General features: G+C 40.7%; 1 protein-coding gene across 6 annotated transcripts in view; it reads left to right on the plus strand.

Annotated features, from left to right (window-relative positions):
• LOC131433657 (polycomb protein Asx) overlaps positions 1–23,738 on the plus strand; it is a 46,922-nt gene that overhangs the window by 19,297 nt on the left and 3,887 nt on the right. For 5 of the 6 annotated variants that reach the window (XM_058600156.1, XM_058600157.1, XM_058600160.1 and 2 more), the window contains 6 exons: positions 1,983–2,476; positions 2,552–3,294; positions 3,374–5,108; positions 15,174–15,626; positions 16,064–16,443; positions 22,598–23,728. In XM_058600156.1, coding sequence (XP_058456139.1) covers positions 1,999–2,476; positions 2,552–3,294; positions 3,374–5,108; positions 15,174–15,626; positions 16,064–16,443; positions 22,598–23,728 — 4,920 coding nt within the window. In that variant the 5' untranslated portion in view covers positions 1,983–1,998. The remainder of the gene's footprint in view (positions 1–1,982; positions 2,477–2,551; positions 3,295–3,373; positions 5,109–15,173; positions 15,627–16,063; positions 16,444–22,597; positions 23,729–23,738) is intronic. The other variant, XM_058600159.1, reaches the window with a different exon arrangement.

The following is a 23,738-nucleotide window of genomic DNA, read 5'->3' on the forward strand; positions in this document are numbered from 1 at the left end:
CTCCGGAACATCCAAGGTGACTTGCTGACTAAAAACGTTAGGTCGAGGATCTGCTTTAATGTCCGCTTTAATGTACGTCTCGTCGTCCATTACGATTTCGGTTTGCACCAACTACTAGCACAGACTAACAGACATGACAGTATGAGTAAATTCTCATAAAAATAATTTTTCGTGATGCACTAGTTCCACCTATATTGTACTGCGCGAACTATTTACTATCGGTACACCCCTTGTGTTATATAAAAGTTATTTTACTAGCTGGTTCCCCCTCGTTTGTCAACACCGATCAGCTGCTTGCAGGGATGCCTGATTTCATCATAATATTTGGAAATTAATCGTCACAGTAAATTATTACATTACGTTGATAATATATTTAACTTTTTAGCGATGTTGGAGGTAACCATTTATTTTTCTCAACATTGTTCATCTAGACTATTTTTTATTGTGTTGGTAATTTTCACCAGAAATTAAGTGGCAGTAGATCAGAAGCAAGTAAATATTGCAACTAAACGGGTTCGATTTTGTATTGCGTTGAAGGATGAGAAGTAGGCACTATTCTGTATATAGTTTTGGCAATATGTATTAAATCTGTATCCTGTATGAAATTCGCATGGACGTATACAAATCAATACATTCTGTATGAATGGCAACTCTGTTGGTAAATGAAAAAAATAAACACAGTCTAGATGACAGACAGGATGTTTTTGATATGGTAACCTGACGCCATCATGACACATGTGAGTACTGTCCCAAATAAAGGAATATTCGAAATGACCGTTAAAATGATTGAAGAATCTAATTTGAGTGTCCTGTCTGTTAGTCTGTGCTACTAGTACAGCTTTCTGGCGTGGGATTTGACTATCGCACTCAGTTTATTGGTTCGGTTAGATCCCTTCATTACTTTGAATACATGAATGTTGGATGAACCAGACGGACAAATTAGGCTTTTCGAACTCGTCCCGAATCAAAAAGTTCGGATCGTGCTTGAAGTAAACCCTCATCTCCCTTGCCATCACATCGCTACCAGCTTACCGCGGGTCGTCAGGGTCTTCTTGAACGTTTTTACCACACAGGACACAGTCGAATTGTCGCTTCCCAACTGTTTCACGATCCACCTTTGAGCTTAGCCTGAATTTTTCACAACCGCGCTCAATTTTTTGTTGGAGCACTTTTCGAAGTCATCTCGGTAATCACTTGAACGCTTTTTCAAAGTCGAACTGCACACTAACCAACACGTTGTGGTGTCTTTGACTCGGGGGTGTCTTCCGTGGACCCATACGGACAAGCATACGGCCACTACCATTGAGTAGTAACGTCACCAGTAAAACATTAGAGGCCGACACCTACACAATCCTTATTATTAGAAAATGCCTTTGGCATCATAGAGCTAACGCATTGTGCCTTAATAAATATATCTTATGAAAAAAAACACGTTGTGTTAAAGCCGCATAATTTATATCAAAAATTTCATTCGATTACGAGGACATGTGTACGTTGAATATTTACTAATAGTTGGTCGAAGGTTTCGGGCATCGTTTAATTCAAAAAGTGGAATGTTAAACGTGGAATTCGTTTGATAATTAATATAAAAAAGTAAACATAGAGAAATTGTCGCATGCTTATACTGTCGTTGAACGCATATTTGTCCCATATCATATGGGATTTCCTATGTATATGGGGCAGTTAGACTTGAAACGGCAGGAAACGACCATTTGAAAAATGAACCCAGATTTAGTTTGAGTAAAATTCTACTAATAATTCTTGAAAACACCAGACTTAATAAGTGTTGGTAACGTAGAATGATAAATTTATATTAGGCTTACAAGACTGATTTTCTGTGCTGCCAGAATCGTTTCTGCTCATTCCCATTGGAGTTGGAATTGAAAGTTTGTCTCGATTCTGATAAAAATGTATTTCGCGTTTTTTTTTGTAAATTACATTGATTTTAATGTTCTCGTCATTTTTGCTATCTTTCTATTCAGATTCATTTGTGTGGAAATGGAGTGCGACGTGTCGCCACCCGACAGTAGTAGCGGTGGTGGTCATCACGGGAACAGTACCGCCCAGCAGAGACGTCAGCCGAAACCAGTTCAGCATAACAGCGCTAGCATCAGCATCAGTAGTAGTAGTAGTGGCGGCGGAAGCACCAGTGCCAGCAGTAGTAATCTAAACCTTAGCGGTAGTAGCGGTAGGAATCTCTTAAACATCAGCACTAGCAACAGTTTTCGGTCGGATTCGCCGACGATCGTTTCAACTATGGCAGCGGCCTCGTCGACATCCCACCACAATCACCACCATAATCACCACCACCACCGTCATCATAATGCACATTCGCATCAGCATCATTATCAGCAGCAATCGCAGCATCATGTTCACCATGAGGAGATTACTGTCACGTATCCGGAGGTGGTATCCTGTACACCGGAGTCGAGCTTCAACTTATCGGACGATTACGATTCTAATCCACTAAAAGAAGGTAATATGCGTTAGTGCGTTTAGTTCGCCTTCTAGCATTTTTTAATTTTTTTCCAATACCACAATACCCTTTTAGTGGATCCGCTTAATGTGTCCGGAAGTTCAATGGAACTGCTATCATCTCCGATGAAAAGTCAGGACAAAACTCCCAAACACAATCACCATCTGCGACGAAACGTTCCTAGAATAGTTGTAAAACAAATTCCCAAAACACAGCAGCAAGCGCAGAGCTCACGTTGTGATAAACGTTCCACTGGTCCAGCTTCGACGATGCGAGAAGTACTGGCATCCATCCCGGGATTCAGTGTTAAACCTCGGCGGAGGTCCAATAAGAAAATGTCAACGGCGGCACAGATTGAACAAACAAAGGAGGGTTGCATCGATCTCGAAACGCCGGATTCCATTCTGGTCAACACGAACCTGCGATCGCTTCTCAACAAACAAACTTTCCAAATGTTACCGCCTCTCTTTCAGTACAAACTGGTTCAGCTGTTGCCCTCCGTGGATCGACCTTCGGTGCCTGACTCGTCGGACTGCGAGCGTAACGGAATCTGGCTGAATCCGTCCAGTTTGAACAATGAATTCTTTGCCAGGGCTTGCTTGGAATGGCGCGACCGGTTAGCGGAAGGCGAATTCACTCCCGAGAATCAACTGAAGCTCAAAACGGAAGCGGAAAAGGAAAAGAGTAAACTAGATCCCTGGAAGCTGAAACACTTCGAACCTATGTGGGGTGACAAAAGACCGGCGCTGGCGAACGTAGGAGCGGCTGGAACGCTGCCGAATCCGTCGCCACCGACGACCCCTACGAAGGAGAAAGAGGTAAGGGCCGCACTACTTTATCACATGCGCTCATATTCATCGCACACTTCGAACACTAATCGTAAATATTCATTTGCAGCTTACGCCCGAACCGCCAAAGACGAGCACTCCAACAACATCGAGACCTGCCCTAAAAACCACCATCAAGTTGCGACCGACAACGACGATAGCAACGAGCACGACTGCCTCCGCCGATTTGGCAGTAGCTAGTTGCAGCAGTAGCAGCAGCAGCACTAGCAGCAATGGCAACAGCAACAGTAACAGTAGTTGTAGCAGTGGTCCAAGCATACTTGTCACCACAAGTCCTTCCGCATGTGCATCGAACAGTCGTTCTACCGCAGCTCAAAGTTCGCTTTCTCCAACGGTAACTTCTTCGCCGAAACGAGTTCGAACCGTTGGAGCAGTGACGCGACTGGCTGCGGCCAGTCAGCAACAGTTGGTTCACCACCAAGATCAGCCTGGCTCTTCGGTAGGAGAATGTAGTCAGACTGCTCGTTTAGTTCGCCACGTTGATTCACCGAAACCTTCCACATCATCTGCCCCTATCGCTACTACGGAAGACGTAGTAGATTCATCGAGTCCTCTTAGTATCATTAGTGGTAGTTTGAAGCGAGTACACAATCGATCACTCACGCCAGAATTAAGTAATAGTAAGATATCGAAATCCTCGGATTCGAACGACAGTAGTTTGTCTCAGGAACGTGGATCTCAGCTGCCAGATGATTCTAAACCTTGTGATATTACTGCCAGTGGACTACAGGAACCGGATGCGCTGGATGACGGCGAAGTTGGTCTGGAAGCTGTGATCGAGGATATTCCCGATGACGATCCGGACGTCACGGAAGTAATCATGGAACATACGTACACACCCTCGCCGGATCCCGGTGGGGAAAACGTCGAACTGAAATACACTGACGAATATGAAAGTTCCAACTCGAACTCGAATCTCAATGAGCAACAACATTTACCAAACAACACCTCTCATCCCCAGCAGCAAACTGTATACGATCAGCATTCCGGACAGTTATTCAATATTGTGTGTGTTGCTTCTTCACCGGCATCGAATCATATGCACAGTACGACGAATCTCCTAACGACAGATACTCCAACTGCGAGTAGTAGTAACAGCATAGGGACAGCAGCAGCAGTAGGTGAAGTTGTTTCCAACATGCATCTGGGCCAGCAACAGTTTTGCCACGACAGCAACAGTAGCAGCACGTCAACAACAGCATTGATGTCCTCCAGTGATCAGGTACCACCAAATGCACTGAGTAGCTTCGAGAATGTGCTACAAAACAATGAAGAGCTTATTATAACGCAACGGGAACCGGATCCAAATCCGTCGAACGGGGCTCTACAGAGCGGGGATAGCAATGGTAGTTCAGAGGCCAGTAGCAGTCAGCGTACGGTCAGTGCGGAAGTCAACATGAATCTGACTGCGTATCATCATGATCACGAGCTGTTGCATCAGAGTGCCAGCAGTACAATGATGCTTGGTGGGCTCGGAACGATCGGGGAGGACGACGATGACGATGATGACGAGGAGAACTGTGATAATAATAATGATTCCACCAACGAAGACGAGGAGGAGGAGGAGGAAGGGGATGACCAGCTGATGGCTGGTTCGGTGATAGCGGGCCTGGACGGAACCGTTGGGCTGCAGGATGACGAGCTGCACGGACTGCAGCTGATTGCGGCGGTGCAGCAGCAATCGATGGGTTCGTCGGATTCCGCCGACGAAGACGACCAGATGGACGAGAAGTTCATCGATGCGGAGAATTATGTGCTGGAAAGCGGCGAGATCAGTGCGGAAAGTGAGTACCGAATTGATGTTTGGTTTCTATAGCCTTACTGTTTAATTTGTTGAAATAAAACGATTGAAGTTGGTTGAAATATTTTTGACGAAGTTAAGAGATTTTTTTCAAAGTGTTTTTTCAACTCATTTTATTCTGAAATACGTTAAATGCGATACCGATTCGCTCTATTTGGTTATGTTCCGGCTGGTCGGGCATAATAACAGAATTACGAACACGATCGTAACAGTGTTTTTTCGTGGGACTTCATAAGTACTCGGAGGCATTCTTTAAGATATTTGTAAATTTTTTGCGTCTTTTGTGCACGTGTGATAAGGAGCAGATTGATTTTTGCACATTCGCTGATCGCCATAATTAATGTACTTTAATTCTCCCGGTGGCTTCCGCATCGACTAATCCTTATGTAGGCCCCGGCATTTGTTTGGTGTCGTGTTTTGATATTCGTCTCGTTATTTATAACAATACCAATTGTTGTAACACGTGTAATATTGAATTAAAATTTTTACCCCAGAGTATTGGGTTCATGATCTCTCTTTCTTTGCGAGTGTGTGCCCCAAAGTCAGGGACAGCGGTTCTCTGTAAAATTATGTTTCCATGTATGTTGTCTACACATACAAATGATTTTAATCCCGGTCTCGGAGAGGTGTTAACTTAATCGAATCCTGATGACTCATTTCATATACGGAGCAAATCGGATTCCGAGGTCATCGTTCCATCGACCAGCCCCACCTCAATGCAATGTATACATCAAGTGAATTTAAACATTACTTAGAGACTTTCGTTCTCATGCGGATAGAAAGCAACCCATATATAGTGAACGAAGAGAAACTGTTATTCGCTTTGTGATTGAATTGTACAAGAAGTCGTAAGAAACCGATTGCGCGCTCATGAAAAATATGTACTCCGGAAGAAGATAATTTCTGTATAAAATGTTCAAAACGAAGAATATAACAATGAGAGATTCTCTTTGTTTACTTTCTCTTTCGATTATTACGGTACTCTTAGCAATCCTTCCCTCAAATTATTTACCGATAATAATAAATAAAGCTATCATCTATTAATCTGTACTGAAGAAATTACCAAGAGAAGCAGGAATATTTCACAATAATCGAAAGAAAAAGTAAACAAAGAGAATCTCTCTTTATAATATGATGTCTATGATTCAAACTAAGATAGCTCGCTATTGGTTGAACTCATGAAGAGGGAAGAGGCTAACATGAAATAAAATTTAAATTGGAACTCCAATGGACTTAATGAAATAATAAAGAAGTTTCATGTAAGGAACGTCACGACAAGCAAGAATGTCACGAACTGGGACATTAGATAGTCTACCTTGGGTACGCAAAAAATTTATTAGTTGAGATCTGACATCACGATATTCAACGCATGTCCAAACGACATGATCAATATCGCGATAGCCTTCGCCACAAGCACAATGATTGATCTCGGAAAGTCCAATTCGAATGAGATGTGCATCTAACGTGAGACATGAGTCTAGACATAACACGAATAAAGTCCCTACTCACAGCCAGCCCCCTGAACCATGCCTTTGTCGATATTTTAGGAATAATGCAGTGCATCCACCGACCCAGGGATAGAGATGAATCCCAAGAAGCTTGCCAGCTGGCAAATGTTCTTTGGCGAGACGCGCTATAGAATTCGTTGAAAGTGATTTCATAAATTTCACCTTCAAGAGAACCACATTTGTCTAAATTATCGGCTCTTTCATTAACTAGAATGGAGCAATGAACTGAGGCCCAGACCATCGTGATTTGATAATTATTATTCAAAATGTCGTTCAGGTACTGTCTTATTTTACTCAAGAAAAACGTGCTTAATCCACCTATCAGTGAGATGATACCTTTTTTTATCAATCCGCATGTGTTTTTTTCATGAATATTCTTCGGTTTTCATGACATTATTTTAATGACCGTCGTTTTAAGCTGCAATTTGACATTTTAATCACTCATTACTCTATCTAAAAAGGTTACAATCGATTAAACTTTTCATGATATGTCGAAGTGAGTTCCACTTTAGAATTTACGGTAATTTAAGGTACTTCCAGAGCCGGTATTCAGGAACCAGCATAAACCAAACCGATTCGTATGGCCATATGACGAAAAAATTGCAATAGTTTTGAGTCCAACTTTCAAGCTTTTCGGGATTATCATCTTCTATATCGGTTTGAATTTTAAAAATTCATCCTCCTGTAATTCCAGAATCGGAAGTCAGCATTGAATAAAATTAATTAATTTTGTGTGGAAGTTTATTTTAATTTGAATTTTTTTCTGAAATTCGATTTGGCTTTATTTGAGAAAACGATTGAGCTTTGAGAAACGATTCGATACTGGAGCCGGAATTCGAAAATCGGTGTAGCCGAAGTCAGACAAATTCACCTGATTAGTTTACATTTGTTTCAATATGTTTAAAAATCAGTATAGACGTCTTTGAGAAATCGTAGTACGAGTTAAATTGTTGGGTGCCTTCCGAAACGAAAACTGAGAACCACTAAAACTGAAATATGTTTACTTAGATGATTCTTAGATTTAATTTCAATCTTAGATCGGTTCAGCCATCTACGAGGAAAATGAGTTACACAATTTTAATTTCGTTTCACATATCATCCTGTAGTTCCGGAACCAGAAGTCGGATCCAAACATAATTCAGGAACCTTGTTTAGGAGTATACGAATTTTCATATGAATCTGAGTTTGTAGAAAACGGTTGATTCATCTTCGAAAATAAGGTAAAAAATTGAGTGAAATTATTTGTCACATACGCATTTGCTGATCTCGACGAACTGATTCAAGTGGTATATGGGTGTTTTGTTCTTCCAGCATTTATTGCTGTAAGCAGTTTAAATCAATATAATTATGAAATTGTTCAGAATTCGGAAGTACTGCCATCTTTCCAATATGTCATATTCGAACGATTATGTTGCCAAAAACGAACCGTGCTAAAATTGGTCCGAGGCAAAATGTCATGAAAAATAATGCTGTTCACAGTCTTTTTGGTACTTAGAAACTATTGTATGTAACAGTATAAAAAATCGTGTTTTACGTTGCTCCCAAGCCTTTCTTTGCCATACAGTGCTCAGAACTTCTACTGCTGGAATATGGGGGAAAAGTCGCTTACACAAAAAATTCGATATCTCCGTTAAAAATGGACGGATTTTAACAATCTATGGCTTGTTGGATAGCTGTTACCGTGCGGAATCTAAGTCTGAAAACATATTCTGTTTTCAAGGTCAATTGTGACAGATACTGTCAAAAAACTGAAAATTTGGACATAAAACTTCGTATAACTCAAAAAGTAAACATCCGATCTCAAAACCATTCAATAGCGTTCTGGGTGACGGGGAGACCTTTCATTTGCGACTAGTTTGATCAAAATCGGTCCAGCCATCTCTGAGATCTCGACCTCTTAGTTGACAACACACATACAGACACACACACATACACACACACAGACATTTGCTCAGTTCGTCGAGCTGAATCGATTGGTATATGACATTCGGCCCTCCGGGCCTCGGAAAATTTTTCGAAAGTTTGAGCGAATTCTATACCTTATTTTTATATATATAAAAAAGGTAAAACGGTTCGTTCTTGTCAGTAATGTTTGAGCGAATTGCTTCAATTGCGCTCAGACTATCTGTAAAGAGGAAGTAATGATTTGGGGATAATGTGAAGGTTACACTCAAGCTATAATATACTGCTGCCAACTCTGCTATATAAATAGATGCAGGTTCTTGAAGTCTAAATGAGGCCGAAATATTATTATTCAACGTACCAAACCCAGTAGCCTATTCAAATCGAGATCCGTCCGTGTAAAACATTTTCTCAGGATCAGTATGCTTGAACTGTTATTACAATATGTTTGGGATTACCATCGAGCATAGGTGCTCCGGGATTCCACGCACATGAACTGCATTCTGTCAAAAATAAGAAGGGTTGATTTTCTATGACATATGACTACAATATACTATCATGAATCTTCTTTAAGATTGAAGCTCGACTAGCCTTTCGAAGTTATTGATAACCAGAGGGTTCAGTACCTCACATCTCATTAACAGATAGAATGAAAGCTCTCAAAAGCGACCTTCCAATGGAGGAACACTCGCCAGAACTTCAAGACTCATTGTATGTGTCGAATGCATGCAGCCTAAAGCAATTCGCAAACAACGATATTGAATTCGCTCTTATTTTATAATATGAGAGTTTGCAGCGGAACGAAAGCAAACGCATCCATATTCCATCACTGAAAGTATCGTTGTCTGATACAATTTCATTAGATATCCGAATGAGCACCCCACCAAGATCATGTTATTGTTCGAAGAAAATTTACTATCTTTCTAATGTGTCCTCTCCACTTGCACTCGGAATCAAACCACACCCCCGAGGTAAAGGGTGATTTTTTAAGAGCTTGAGAACTTTTTTAAACAATAAAACGCATAAAATTTGCAAAATCTCATCGGTTCTTTATTTTAAACGTTAGATTGGTACATGACATTTACTTTTTGAAGATAATTTCATTTAAATGTTGACCGCGGCTGCGTCTTAGGTGGTCCATTCGGAAAATCCGCTTTTTTATCGACAAATTTTGTTCAGCGATGAGGCTCATTTCTGGTTGAATGGCTACGTAAATAACCAAAATTGCCGCATTTGGAGTGAAGAGCAACCAGAAGCCGTTCAAGAACTGCCCATGCATCCCGAAAAATGCACTTTTTGGTGTGGTTTGTACGCTGGTGGAATCATTGGTCCGTATTTTTTCAAAGATGCTGTTGGACGCAACGTTACAGTGAATGGCGATCGCTATCGTTCGATGCTAACAAACTTTTTGTTGCCAAAAATGGAAGAACTGAACTTGGTAGACATGTGGTTTCAACAAGATGGCGCTACATGCCACACAGCTCGCGATTCTATGGCCATTTTGAGGGAAAACTTCGGAGAACAATTCATCTCAAGAAATGGACCGGTAAGTTGGCCACCAAGATCATGCGATTTGACGCCTTTAGACTATTTTTTGTGGGGCTACGTCAAGTCTAAAGTCTACAGAAATAAGCCAGTAACTATTCCAGCTTTGGAAGACAACATTTCCGAAGAAATTCGGGCTATTCCGGCCGAAATGCTCGAAAAAGTTGCCCAAAATTGGACTTTCCGAATGGACCACCTAAGACGCAGCCGCGGTCAACATTTAAATGAAATTATCTTCAAAAAGTAAATGTCATGTACCAATCTAACGTTTAAAATAAAGAACCGATGAGATTTTGCAAATTTTATGCGTTTTATTGTTTAAAAAAGTTCTCAAGCTCTTAAAAAATCACCCTTTATTTTAAAGTTAACACCAGGGTGATCTTTCTTCCCATCGTATGAAACTGAAGTAGAGCGGGATCATGCTTCCTTAAAAAGACGTCCAGCTCTGTTTTCTCCGCAAAGAATTCGGTACCCAGCATACCCGGTGAACAACTCGGACGGACAAATTGTTTAAAGTATCTTGCCATGGTTTTTGCAGATTAAAAGCTCCATTAATTGAAAACACACTACCATCTGCTAATTGTCTTAGTGTGCATGGGGTTACTAGACAGCTGTCAATGTCGTTCACGTAAAAATTATAGAGGAGAGAACTGAGCCATGATCCTTGCGGGAGTCCTATGTACCTAATTCTGAATGTTGCAAAATCGCCATGTGAAAATACATGCAATTCTCTGTTAAAAGGTTGTGCAAATAATTAATTTTAACCGTTGGAAGTCCATGTTGGTGGAGTTTGTCTGAAAGAACATCAATGGAAACTGAATGAAATGCTCCTTTTATGTCCAAAAATACAGATGCCATTTGTTGTTTTGGAGCGAAAACAATTTGGATGCCAGACGAAAGCATTGCAAGTCATTCATTCGTCCCTTTATTTCCAAGGAAGCCAAACTGAGTATCTGATAACAAGCCGCTCGTCTAAGTGTCGAAACGTCGAAGAAGAATTTTTTGAAACAATTCTCTGATGCATGGTGTACAATATTGAACATACTCAGGAACAATTCAGGAATTCCGTATGGGACCGTGAGACCATTCATTTGAATCTAAGATTGTTGAAATTAGTCAAACCATCGCTGAGAAAAGTGAGTGAGATCCATTTTGGAATAGATGAGCACTATCTCCGGTGCTTCCGGAACCAGAGACCGGGAGCCAGGATAGCCGAAACGGTTTGTTTAGTTGCCTACTGATAATGGTTATCGATTTGTGTAATTTTGAGACTAGTTTAGAATTTTTTTTACGTGTTTTGTTTCGCCAGTTTAAGTGACGGTGTACAATATTGAACACACTTCACCCTATAACTTCGGAACCGGAAGTCGGATCCGGATGAAATTCAGGAACTCCGTATGGGACCATAAGACCTTTCATTTGATTCTAAGTTTGTCAAAATCGGTTCAGCCATCTTCGGGAAAACCTAGGCATTGCTCAGCTCGATGAACTGAGTCGAATGGTATATGAATTTTTACTAGTCGGTTTTTCAAGTGATTGCAAAACCTTTCTATATGAGAAAGGCAAAAAGCGGCTGGAATTTGCGAAAGAACATGTTAATAAGTCTCAAGATTGTTGAAACAATGTAATTTTCACTGACGAAACGAAAATCAACCTGTTTGGATCGGATGGAAGAGAAAGGGTATGGAAAAAGCCAAAATCGGAGCTGGAATCTCAAATTTTGTGCCCTACCGTTAAGCATGAAAGAAGAATCGTAATGATGTGGAGCTCGATGGTGGCTAGTGGAACTGGTACTATGGAGTTTATTGAAACGAATATGAACAAAACGGGTTATTTAAACATCCTAAAACGCAATTTTCAACCTTCGGTGGAAAAATTAAAACTACCACAGGGTTATTACTTCCAGCAAGACAATGATCCCAAGCATACCTCCTACGTAGTAGGTGAGTGCTTGCTCTATAATGTGCCGAAACAGCTTAAACTTCCTCCTCAATCACCCGATTTGGATCCTATTGACCATTTATGGTTAGAGGTGAAGAACAGACTAAAAAATTTTAACCCAAAATATTAGGAAAATCTCAAAACGGCAATTCAAAATGTTTGGGAAAATATTCCACTAACAGTGATCAAAAATCTGGTGGAATCGATGCCGCGCTGCTTACAAGCCGTGATACATGCCAAAGGAGGACACACCAAATACTAAAAAAGATTTGTTTATGACTAGCGACATTCAAACTTGTTTTTATTAACAATAAGTTGACTGTGCACTCAATTTTGCAAGATCAGCATCAAAGGTTTTACTTTCGCATAACGAATTTCTAATAAATACTATTGTTATTATTCTTCTTTTGATCGCCATTAATTTGAAAAATAAATAGAGTTATTGTCAAACTATAATTAATGCAATTTAATTTCTTGTAATCCCTTTAAAAATTGAAATTACTAAAGGAACTATATGTGTGCACTCAATTTTGCGACTGACTGTATATAATCAATAGGTATCCTGGAAAAGAACGGAATTTGTTTGGACATTATTCAGAAGAAAAATTTGATTAGCAAAAAATTGTTTGAAACCTACACTAAAGAACCTCTTACTCAACACTAAAGATACCGTGACCGGTCAAATGAAGTGTTTTGAAGTTGAGCATTGAAAAAGCACGTATCATCTAATTGTTCTTATGAATATTTTTTCATGACTTTTTCTTACTCATTGTTCTGTGATTTGAATATTTTGAGTACCACTTCTTTCGATTTTTACCACAACCGGTCATTTGACCGGAGGAACATTTTGCCTTTCTCTCTAGAAGGAATATATGATTGCAGATTTTTATTGAAGTTCCGGTGACCCTTAGATGGTATAGTATTCGACTCAATTCGACGATTTCGGAACTGCCCTTCTATGAAAGCGGTCCTGGTGTGTATGTATGTATCAATTTTCTCGGAGGTGGCTGAACCGATTTAGTCAAACTTAGATTTGTTTTAAAGCTACAATTTAGTGAGCAATCAAGTGTAAATAGATTGGGTCTGGAATCTTCGGTTCTGGAAATATAATCAAATTAGATACGCAACCACCACTCGCATTGATGAATAACACCGTTGTGAACTACCCGAATTGATCTTGAAATTACTCGATCTACCTGATTTTGTATAATAAGTTAGCTCAATTGAAAAAAATATAATGTGACCATTTGAATGACGAGAAAAAGACAATGACGAGGTGAATTAAAGCACGGAAATGGACGAAATATAATTTTGTTTATTTATTCCAAAAACTCATATTCCATATATTTAATCAGAAAACTCAAACTCCGGTCATTTGGCATTTTTAGTGTTAACAAAAGTTTTAATTTGAATTTGGCTAATTTGACCAAAACTATTCGGGTTTTTTAACAAGAGGTGTTATTTTGATATTCAAAGAAAATCGGCATTTTCTGAGATAAATGTTCGGATGCGTTTTTCAATGTAAAAAGAAAGGTATACCATTAATAATGTAAAACAATATCATCCAAATGGTCACCAAGGCTACGCCACCATATTTTCCCCAATAAATGGCAAAGTGGCTGTTGTATGTTCTCAATAACTGCACGAATTCCATCTTTTAGGTTAGAATCGACGCTGGGCTGTCGGTGTAGATCTTATCTTCCACTTGGCCCCAAAAGAAGACGCTGTTAAGTCACTAGATTTTGGTGGTCAATTCTGACCAATTCTGACCTCTTCGAAAGATAACACGCTCCAGAAACTTTTTCCTGTAAAAGATCGAAATTTTCGTTGCTTGTGTGACATTTTATTGATAGCAAACGTTATCCAGATCAATACCATCCAATTCCGCCCATAAAAATCATTATCCGTCATCTTTCGAAAGCTGTTGCTCCAGGCTCATTTTTAAAAGAGTAAGGAGTAGTGACCCAGCCGGACCATAAACCGCACCATACCGAAACACGTTGAGGTTGGAGAAATTTTTCATCAATAAATTTTGGGTTTTCCCCGATGCTACAATTTTGCTTGTTGACATAACCACCTTATTTTTCGATAAAATTCCGGATCAGTTTTCAAGCATTTCAAGCACCCAATCAGCAAAGAAACGATGTTGTTGACGATCGGCCGTGCTGAGTTCTTGTATTAATTTAACTTTAAAAGCCTGCCCGATTCCTAAGAACGACGAGACATGGTCAAATCTGGGTTTTGTTCAACGTTTCAGGCTAAAGTTACATCTGTTGCTCTTGAGCGACGTGCATAGGTTTTTGTCACATCACTAACTACAATTTCTGTACTGGTATCTCACCTCGACCGAAAATTATTTTCGTTTTACGAACAGTCGTTGATAAATTTTCATTATTTTTATAGTGAATTTTAATAATTTCAGTACGTTGTTGAAGTATGTTTCATTTATATTAATGGTGTGTAGTTTCTGCTTGTCAAATATCGAAGAATATAGCTGTGGTATCTCCCGAAACAGTGAGATATACAAAATAACACCTCTTATCGGAAACCTCTGTATCTTCATTATTAATACTAGGGCAGAGTTCGTTTACTAGAAACTGCCACTAATAAAAACTAACAAACTAGAAAATCTATTTGAATTGAAAACAGAACATGTGTTACCGAAGCATTTCATGTCACTTTTTACCTGCGGGAACATTAACAGTTTAAAATGAGTCCTTTGGAGAGTGTAATTAGTATGTTACAGAAGTTTGACTTCCCTGTATCGTATAAGAGTGTCAGGTTATTTGATTGGAAGTTACTAACTCGTATAAGTTACGAGATAGTAATTGATAGTTTCACTATGAGGGCCAATAGATTGTATTTTACCAGCTAAAGGTATCTCTATATCTCTACTTTCGACGTGAATTGTTGAGCCGTGTTGTTTGTCATATTTGAGTGCTTGGGTATAATATTTTCCAAACGTAGGTCCCTGGTGGTCTTGAACCTGTATCGATCACTTATTCGGTGTAGTTGGAATGTTACACAAGAGCAAGTCCAATTCCATTAACCAGACATCTTTTATTTTACTTGCACCGTCTGTTTACGATTTTGTTAATATTTTGTACCCTCCTACTAACATACAAAAACCTTACCCCTTTAACACGCGGCAGTCGACGCGATCGACATTCTCGCCGAAACCGCTGAAGAAGTAGATCTTGGCATAGCGGGCGTAGCCGAGTCCGGTCCTAGCACTCACGAAGACAATCTCATCATTTTGCACGAGCTGGACATCAAACAGGATGAGGACGATGACGATATCGACGCCAACGATAATAATGATGATGCTGATGATGATGATGGTGATGATAACGATGTTGAAAAAGGTGATGATGACGAAGATGAAGACGAAGTGCAAGCGGGAGAAAATGTTAACGACGAGGATGAAGGACAAGAATGCGAACCGGGTTTGGTGGATATCGGGAGCGCATTGGTGCAACAAGCGGATATCGTTGGCGATATTCAACATGGTACCATAGAAGAATCGCTCTGTTTAAATGATCTGGACGGGTTCGACGGGATCAATGCAATCAAGATGGAGACTGATAACATATTCGGTAGTAGCGGTAAGTCTTACGTTGGGATCAGTCGTTCTGTTCGTTTAATGTTTCTCGTATCATTTTCCTCTCCGTTTTCGTGTTGTTTGTTGGACGCTACTATCGACTACTAGGTTCATTTATGTGGGAAGGATGATATTTTTCATGTCAATGACGTCATTGTGTTACACAATTCTCGTTTCAAACTGTAAGCGTTTTGAGATGCAAAACGAGTATCTTTAGTGTGATTTTGTTTTTGTTCGCTCAGTTCAATGGTAAAAACCGTATATTTTGTTTCCTAGAAATGATCGCAAACTCAACTGACGCATCACGATTAGAATCTGTTGCTGCTGCCGCTCAGTAAGCGATGAAACTATGGCAGGTTGAGAGTGATTATTTTGGGATTCTTCGTGCTCATACAATCGCGTAGAAGGGAGACTTTAATAAACATGTGTTTATATTTTCAGATTGGCCGTTTAAAGTAAAACTGGACCCGAAGATGATGATGGTGGATCAGTTAGACCCGAGCAGTATTATTCTGACACCGACGACGACGGCCACAGGGCATCAGATAGCCGTCAGCAGTAGCAGTGTACAGCAACAGTTGCAGTTTCAACAGCAGCAGCACCAACAACAACAACATATTCATTCCATTCAAGCTGCCCAGCAGCAACAGTTACTAAACCAACAGGTGCTCATACAACAGCAACAACAACAACAACAGCAACAACAACTAAATGTGCTACAGTTGCAGCAGTTTCAGCAGCACCAACAATCGCAGCAAGCACAACAAGTGCTAGTTCCGCAGGCAATGACGACTGAATCTGGCAACATACTGTCATCAGAGGCGAGTCCGGATTTCATACTTTATTGATTAGTTTTGTAGGAAAACTCTTGTTCCTTCTATGCTGCAATGCAATTTGTTTTGGCTAATATGGAATCATTTGGAGAAGCACAAATGATTGGTTCTTTTGAAGCATAAAGAGAAGCCTTTTGAACAAAAGTCGGTTAGGATTTTTCCAGTTATGAAACTACCGCCCTTTGAATGATTTACAGCCGACTAATACTCTGAGATGATTATCATATAGGGGTCTAAAGGGTTGTCGGTTTGTGCTAATAAGTGCACATGACTACTTTTATTTGTTCTACGTTTAGACTCATCCGTGCAATAACAGTTTATGTTGAGGGTTAATTTCAATTATAGGCACATTTCATCTTCGACTTATCAGTCGTCAAGCGTTACAGAGCTGTTCACTTGGAATCGGTCGGCAGACTTGAAGCTGACCCTACTTGGACTGCACTCTTTTTATTTGTCACAAATGACTTAAATGTATAGTGGCTTGGTAAAATATAACAAGTTCATGGTAAGGGCATATTCCATCACCCGACTATCTATAATCTCTTCCTATATCAGGCGACTATATCGTGCCGGAGGACTATGAAACAAATATAATCCCAGCTTATTAGTGTAGCTCGAGAAATCGATATGTGATCATTATTGCAAAATTAGGGATTTTTGAAGCTGTACTATTTTTGTTTTTACTATTGAAAAAAGGCTATGTAATTACAGTTAAAACTGACAAACAAAAATACACATCACATTTTTGATTTATTTATATTTTGCTTTACGTGGCCATTCTTTTGTTAGTTAAAGTTTTCTTTTTTGGTATACGATCTCGTTGTCTCCCTTTTTCTTGGGGGGAGGAGCTTGCATTTCCATCCAGCGAGGATTGATTGTGATGAAATGACCGGTCGGAATAAAAGATAAAAACTGGTAAGAACAATCTATTTCTAGTGACCGTTTGCTTCGAGCGTCTTAATGGGAATGATTGAAAATTTTCATGTCAGCAATCGCTTCATTATTTCAAGGGTTGCTTCGCATACACCCCCTCTCGATCGTTTACTCCTAGCTTCTTTCTTAGATCTTCGAATCTTCCAGCGTCCAAGGTTTTTGTTAAAATGTCCGCCAACTGATTCGTCGTGCTTATGGGTTCAATCGATAATCTTCCAGAGAGTACGTGGTCTCGAACAAAATGATGCTTTACATCTATGTGTTTTGCCCGTTTGCACTCCAAATTCTTTGCCATTCCTATAGCCCCGTTGTTGTCTTCGTAGATTAGATTGTGACTGGTTCGACATTCTTCACACCAAGATCGTTCAATATTCCAGTCAGCCAGATTGCTTCAGCTGCAGCAGCACTCAGAGCCACATACTCTGCTTCGCTTGACTGTGCAACCGAATACCTGGTACAAGTAACCACTCACCGACTTCCTGTCAACAGTATCCGCAGCCTAATTTGCGTCAACGTACTCGACAAGTGGGCTTGCTTTATTTCTTTTTACAAATTTCAACACCAAGTCCGTGGTACCTTTAAGATAACGGACAATCCGCTTCAACGCGATCCAATGAGGTTGGCCAGGTTTTTGCTGAAATCGTCCCAAATACCCTACCTGGTAGCAAATATCGGGTCGAGTCGACATCATAATGTACATGAGACTTCCTAGAAGCTCACGGTAATGTTCCATAGTGTGCTCGCCATACGTTGATTCCAGTTTCGAGTTTTTCTCCATAGGGGTCCTCGACGAGTTACAGTCTACCAAGCCAAATTTCAACAGGAGCCTCTCAATGGGTGATGCCTGTATAAGCTTTATAATCCCAGCCCCTTGATCGTAGGTAATCTTGAAGCCCAGAATATGCTTCATTTTGCCGCAATCCGTCATCGCAAAAACGTCAGACAACTTTTTCTTCAAACCCATAACTGTTTCGAGTTTTCAACCGGATATCATCAGATCGTCTACATACAGCACAAGATAAATCGCATCACCTCCATCTTTGCTGCACCAAGTGTACAGACAGTAGTCGTGTTTCGATCGCACGAATCCCGGTTTCAAAATAACATTGTTGAACTTATCGTTCCAGCAGCGAGGAGACTGCTTTAGCCCGTACAACGATTTCTGTAAACGACATACCATTCCAGGAGGAGCCTTCACGCCCTCAGGAACATTCATATAGATTTGCTCACGCAGCTCGCCATGCAGAAACGCCGTCTTAACATCCATTTGAAGGAATATACAGCGTTGCTAAACTCCAACTGCTAGCACGGTCCGAATGGTAGGCAGTCTCGCAACCGGCGCATACGTCTCTTCGTAGTCAATATTGGGCTTCTGAAGGTATCCTTTCACGACCAGTCTCGCTTTGCACTTAACCGCGTTTCCATGCTTATTTTCCTTGATACGGAAAACCCATTTACATTTCAACGGCTTCACTGCTTCAGGGCATAGTACGAATTTTCACACGTTGTTAGTGTTCAGGGACGTTAGCTCATCCTCTACCGCTTTCAACCACGATTCACGATCATTGCGGCTTGCAATATCGTTGAATGTACACGGCGCATCTGTTGAAGTAGAAAGGAACCAGCAGAGGTTGCTCTGAAACCGGTGAAGAAATCTAGGAACTTCTTTGGGAGTGCGCTCCCGTTCGCTGTGCCTGGTGATTGACTCCACACAGTCGTCACTTTTGTGATGCGAAGGGAGCGCCCCAGGGTTTGATACACCGGCTGGCGTTTCACCTTCATTCGAATCATCGAGAGATTCATCGTTGGATTCATACTCCGGCAAGCTATCAGCATCACAGTTCGCTCCAGGCAGGTTAACAGCAGCATTCTTTGTTTCTTCCTCCTCTTGCTACAACATGCTGCATTTCAAACCGTACACCATGTTTCGTGAAACCCTTCACGATACCTTCGTATTCGCCAACCAACGACACACCATCCTTGGCAACGTCAACAACAAACGGTTGTTTGAGCTTGTGCACCGATTGTAGGTATCCTATGTTGTTCACCATGTGGTCACTGCATCCAGAATCGACAATAAATACTGCATTCTTTATATTCACGACTGGACTAGCTTCATTTACCATGAAAGTAACAGCTTTCTTTCCAACAACAGCGTTGGCGTTTCCCTCTAGTTCCTTCACTCGGCAATCCTTTTTCATATGACCGGTAAACATTCTGAGTTTCTTATTTCGACCTCCAACAAACTCAGCAGGCTTTTCTTCAGGCGAGTCCGCTCTATCAGCGCGTTTCGATTCCTCTCCTAGCAACCGTTGTTTCACGATCTCCAAGGTCAGCCTTTTTTCATCAATATTTTCCAGAGCAGTCACTAAGGGATCATAACTGTCTGGAAGCGTCAGGAACAGCTGGGAAACCAAATCGTTTTCCTCCCGTTTTGCTCCTGCAGACTTGAGCTGTCGAACCAACTCGTCGAATATCACGAAGTGATTTCGCATCGATGTGACATCCTTAATTCGTAACCTTGGCAGTTGCTTGCGTAACAGGGTCTGATTTGTCACAGATTTCTTCGCAAAAGTGTCTTTCAACGCCTTCCACATTGCTTGAGCACTTTCCTTGTCCCGGACGATTCCCAGGCACTCATCGCCGACAAATCTTACCAGCAACGATTTCGCTTTTCGGTCCATCTTCAAGAACCGTCTTTCACTGAAGAGCCCATAACCTGATGAAATGACCGGTCGGAATAAAAAATAAAAACTGGTAAGAACAATTTATTTCTAGTAACCGTTTGCTTCGAGCGTCTTAATGGGAATGATTGAAAATTTTCATGTCAGCGATCGCTTTATTATTTCAAGGGTTACTTCGCTTACAGATTGATTGATTGATTGTTGTTGTTAAACGTACTATTGTAGGTGGTTTCCTTTTTCTTTTGTTTTCAATGTTGTTCGCAGTCTCGGAATCATTATTAGTTTCACAGTTTGTGCCTTGCTGTACATTGATGGCAGATGTTAGTTGGATGCTGAACGGGTTTCCTAGTCTTTGGTTGAACACGTCTTTTTCACAGTTTTAGTGACTCCTGCGCTGCCTAAAAATCTAATCGTAACACTCGCACACCATTCCGGATACCGGTGAAATATTTCACCACACTTCCTTTTCGATGAAAAGAGTTTCTCCGTACCACAGAGACATCCAAGTTCATACAATTTTTTTTAATGCCAGTTCGAATGCAAGAAGCCATAGGCGATTGCTGAGCTGATCAAAGCGTAACTTTAGGTGAATTGCTACATGGTGATCATTTTGTCATGTAACCGCGAAATTCCTTACACGCATTAAGATATCTACTTGGATGTTCTTTGACCTGCGGGAGAAGGTCATGTACATGGATTTCTATTGCACCGTTTACCACGTGCACAAGGATTTTGAACTTCACGTTGTCATACTCAACACTGTGCACCTCGTTGTTAACCGAAGCCAAATGCAACTGCATCTCGTTCACGTGTATACGTAACATACATTGATCTACAAGCCTTGTTGATTTCCATTTCATAAACATCTTCTACTTTTGGATGCATCCGTTCTTATAGTAAGATTTCAATTTCGTTCGGTCTAATGTCTAACTTTGCAGCGCTTAAAATCAATACAAATCAAATTTGGTTGCGAATGCCGTATTTGTTCATTTCGAATACACTATTGTTCAATACACTGTATTGTCCTTGTTTTTCTCGTCTCGACCGTAAGTTACTTTCGACTGTGTCGGATGAGGTGCGAACATGAACTGGACTCTTGTTTTGTGAATTTCAAATGTATTGAACTGAAAGCTGATTATCTTTTTTTTTCTTTTTATATCGTTTATTTATACCCGGCTTTAAACTAATTTTGATCTTTCACCGGGTTGAACAAATTTCTCAAAAATATTGAACAAATTTCTAAATTATTCACAGGTCTTGCAAGTTGATGACCACACTATGAAACAAAAATTATTTTACAATAATCGGTGTAATCAATATTTAGTGAAATTGAAAAAAAAACATGTTTCTTGTTGAACTATGATTGAATTTCAATATTTTCAAATCTTAACTTCTAACCTAGCTGTTCTAGCTTATATAGTTTAATATAATAGGTAGGAGGAGATTGTTATACAGCCCGGAGTAAGGGAGAAGGAAACAACGTGAATCGCACCGATAGCGTGTTACGTAAGGTTATGGTTTAGTTGTAATAAAACTGCTCACTTGCGTTGTGTGCAAGTGCCGTAAGTGTCACAACGGTTTTTAACTGGAGAAGCCATTAAGGCTATTTGTTTTGCAAGTGATTTTACGATAGGTGGGAAGGAGAAATGGTGCTCTGGTGAATAAGGGTCTTTTGGTGCTTGTTAGGTTTGGGTTTTATGTTGTGTGATTTGAGTTAGGATGAGAATGCATCTCGCTAGGATGGGTTGATGTTAGTCTGGTGTGATCTGATGATTGGGGTTTACTCTGAGTGATTGAATTTAATTTTGGTTTGAATTATAACTACTTGAAGTTGATCTTTATTATGATTTTAATAAAAAATTATTGACGTTGGTCTACTACAACTTGCTCTGCAAAAATGAACTTACCTTACCAAGCAGTTTAGCCACCTCTAAGAAAACTGAGCGTTCAACAATTTTTTGAAAGGTGCACACACATTTTTCGGTCTTGTCTATCTGGGTCGAATGGTATATAGCACGATGGGTCTCCGACGCTTCGTTTGAAAATCGGGTTTTCCAGTAATTCTATTACCTTTCTATAGATGAAAGTAAAACGGGCGTTTTGTCGGTTACGTCACTTATACCATCATATCTCCGGAAGAAGTGATAGCCGGAAAAAGTTATACCTATTTGATCTTTGAACTTGATCCATAATACAATAGTAGCTTTTAAGCGAACCTCAGCTTGTTGAAATTGGTCAGTAATCTCCGAGATAATTGAGCAGTAAAAAAACAATACATATACATTTTCGATCTCGTCGAACTGAGTCGAATGGCATATAACACCAGGGGTCTCCGGAGCTTCAATCAAAAGTTGGTTTTTGCAGCAATTCTATCACGTTTCTGTAGAGAACGTCAAAAAGGAAATAGAAACCAGCAGCAATAAGTACAAACAGCCGAAACAAATCGCTTGACACCGTGCAGCAGTAGGAACCAGAGATACTCTTATTGATGACAAAAATATTCATGTTTGTATCGATCCAACTAGGTTAAAGATGTCCGTGCGGTGATTAAAACAGAACCGGGCGTTTCCGGAGTGACCTTCCAGGGGCGTCCTGCAACGGGTCAGCTGATAACACGGATCAAGATTGAAGGCGGTGAAGACGGTCAAAAGTTGCATGTCGTCTCCTCAGCCAGCAGCGACAACATGGCGAGGGTCATTGAAAGTGTTGCTGGTTGCTTCAGCAGTACAATTCCAGCGACAACTCAAGCCCAGTTGTTGCAGCAGCAGCAACAACAACAGCAGCAGCAGTTGTTTCAGCAGGTCCAGCAAAATCAACACATAAAGCTAGAGATGGATAACGGCCATCAGCAAATTGTTCATCAGGGAGGACAGCCTAAATTCATCATCACTTCCCGACAGATTGGAAATAAAATTCCAATAACGGTAACCAGTGGCCATTCGGGACCAATCTTACAACAGCAATCAATTGGCACAGGAACGACGACAAATACGACTCAACAGAAACCGATCCAGTTACAAAAGATCATTATGTCGACGTCGAGTTTACAGCAGCAACAACAACGTGCTCGGCTTCCTCTGCAAAGGACTCAGTTGGTTCAACCGCAAACTCAATCTCAGCAACGATTCCAGCAAAAGTTTGTAACCAATCAGCTGATTCGAGGTCAAAATGCTGCCATCATCAACACAGTCCAACTACAACAACAGCAGCAGCAACAACAACAACAACAACAGGCACAAGCGCTAGCCAATCAGCAAGCTCAACAGGCGGCAGCCACCGTCGGAGCAAATGTCGTTATTGGACCAACTCCGAGAAAACGGCTAGAAGTTAGTGGCGGAGCAGGTGTCCTGGCTGTTAGTGCCGGAGGTGGAATTAGCAGTGGACGACGGGGTGGTCGCACCAGTAGCTCTCGTTTACCCCCCGGAGCGGTGAATCTTGAGCGTAGCTACCAGATATGCCAAGCCGTTATACAGAACAGTCCAAATCGACATCAGTTGCGGGCCCAACTGAAGCCACCGCAAGCGTTCCTGACCAGTTCCAACTCAAACTCGAGCAATAGTAGCAATAGTAATAGCAGTAACAGTAGCAGCAGTAGCAATGGCAGTAACGTCAAAGATGAACCGATCAGTTTCGGCGGGGCTGTCATAGGAAACAAGGTAAATTAAA

The sequence above is a fragment of the Malaya genurostris genome, chromosome 3 (genome assembly GCF_030247185.1).
Source record: "Malaya genurostris strain Urasoe2022 chromosome 3, Malgen_1.1, whole genome shotgun sequence".
NCBI classification, from domain to species: Eukaryota; Metazoa; Arthropoda; class Insecta; order Diptera; family Culicidae; genus Malaya; species Malaya genurostris.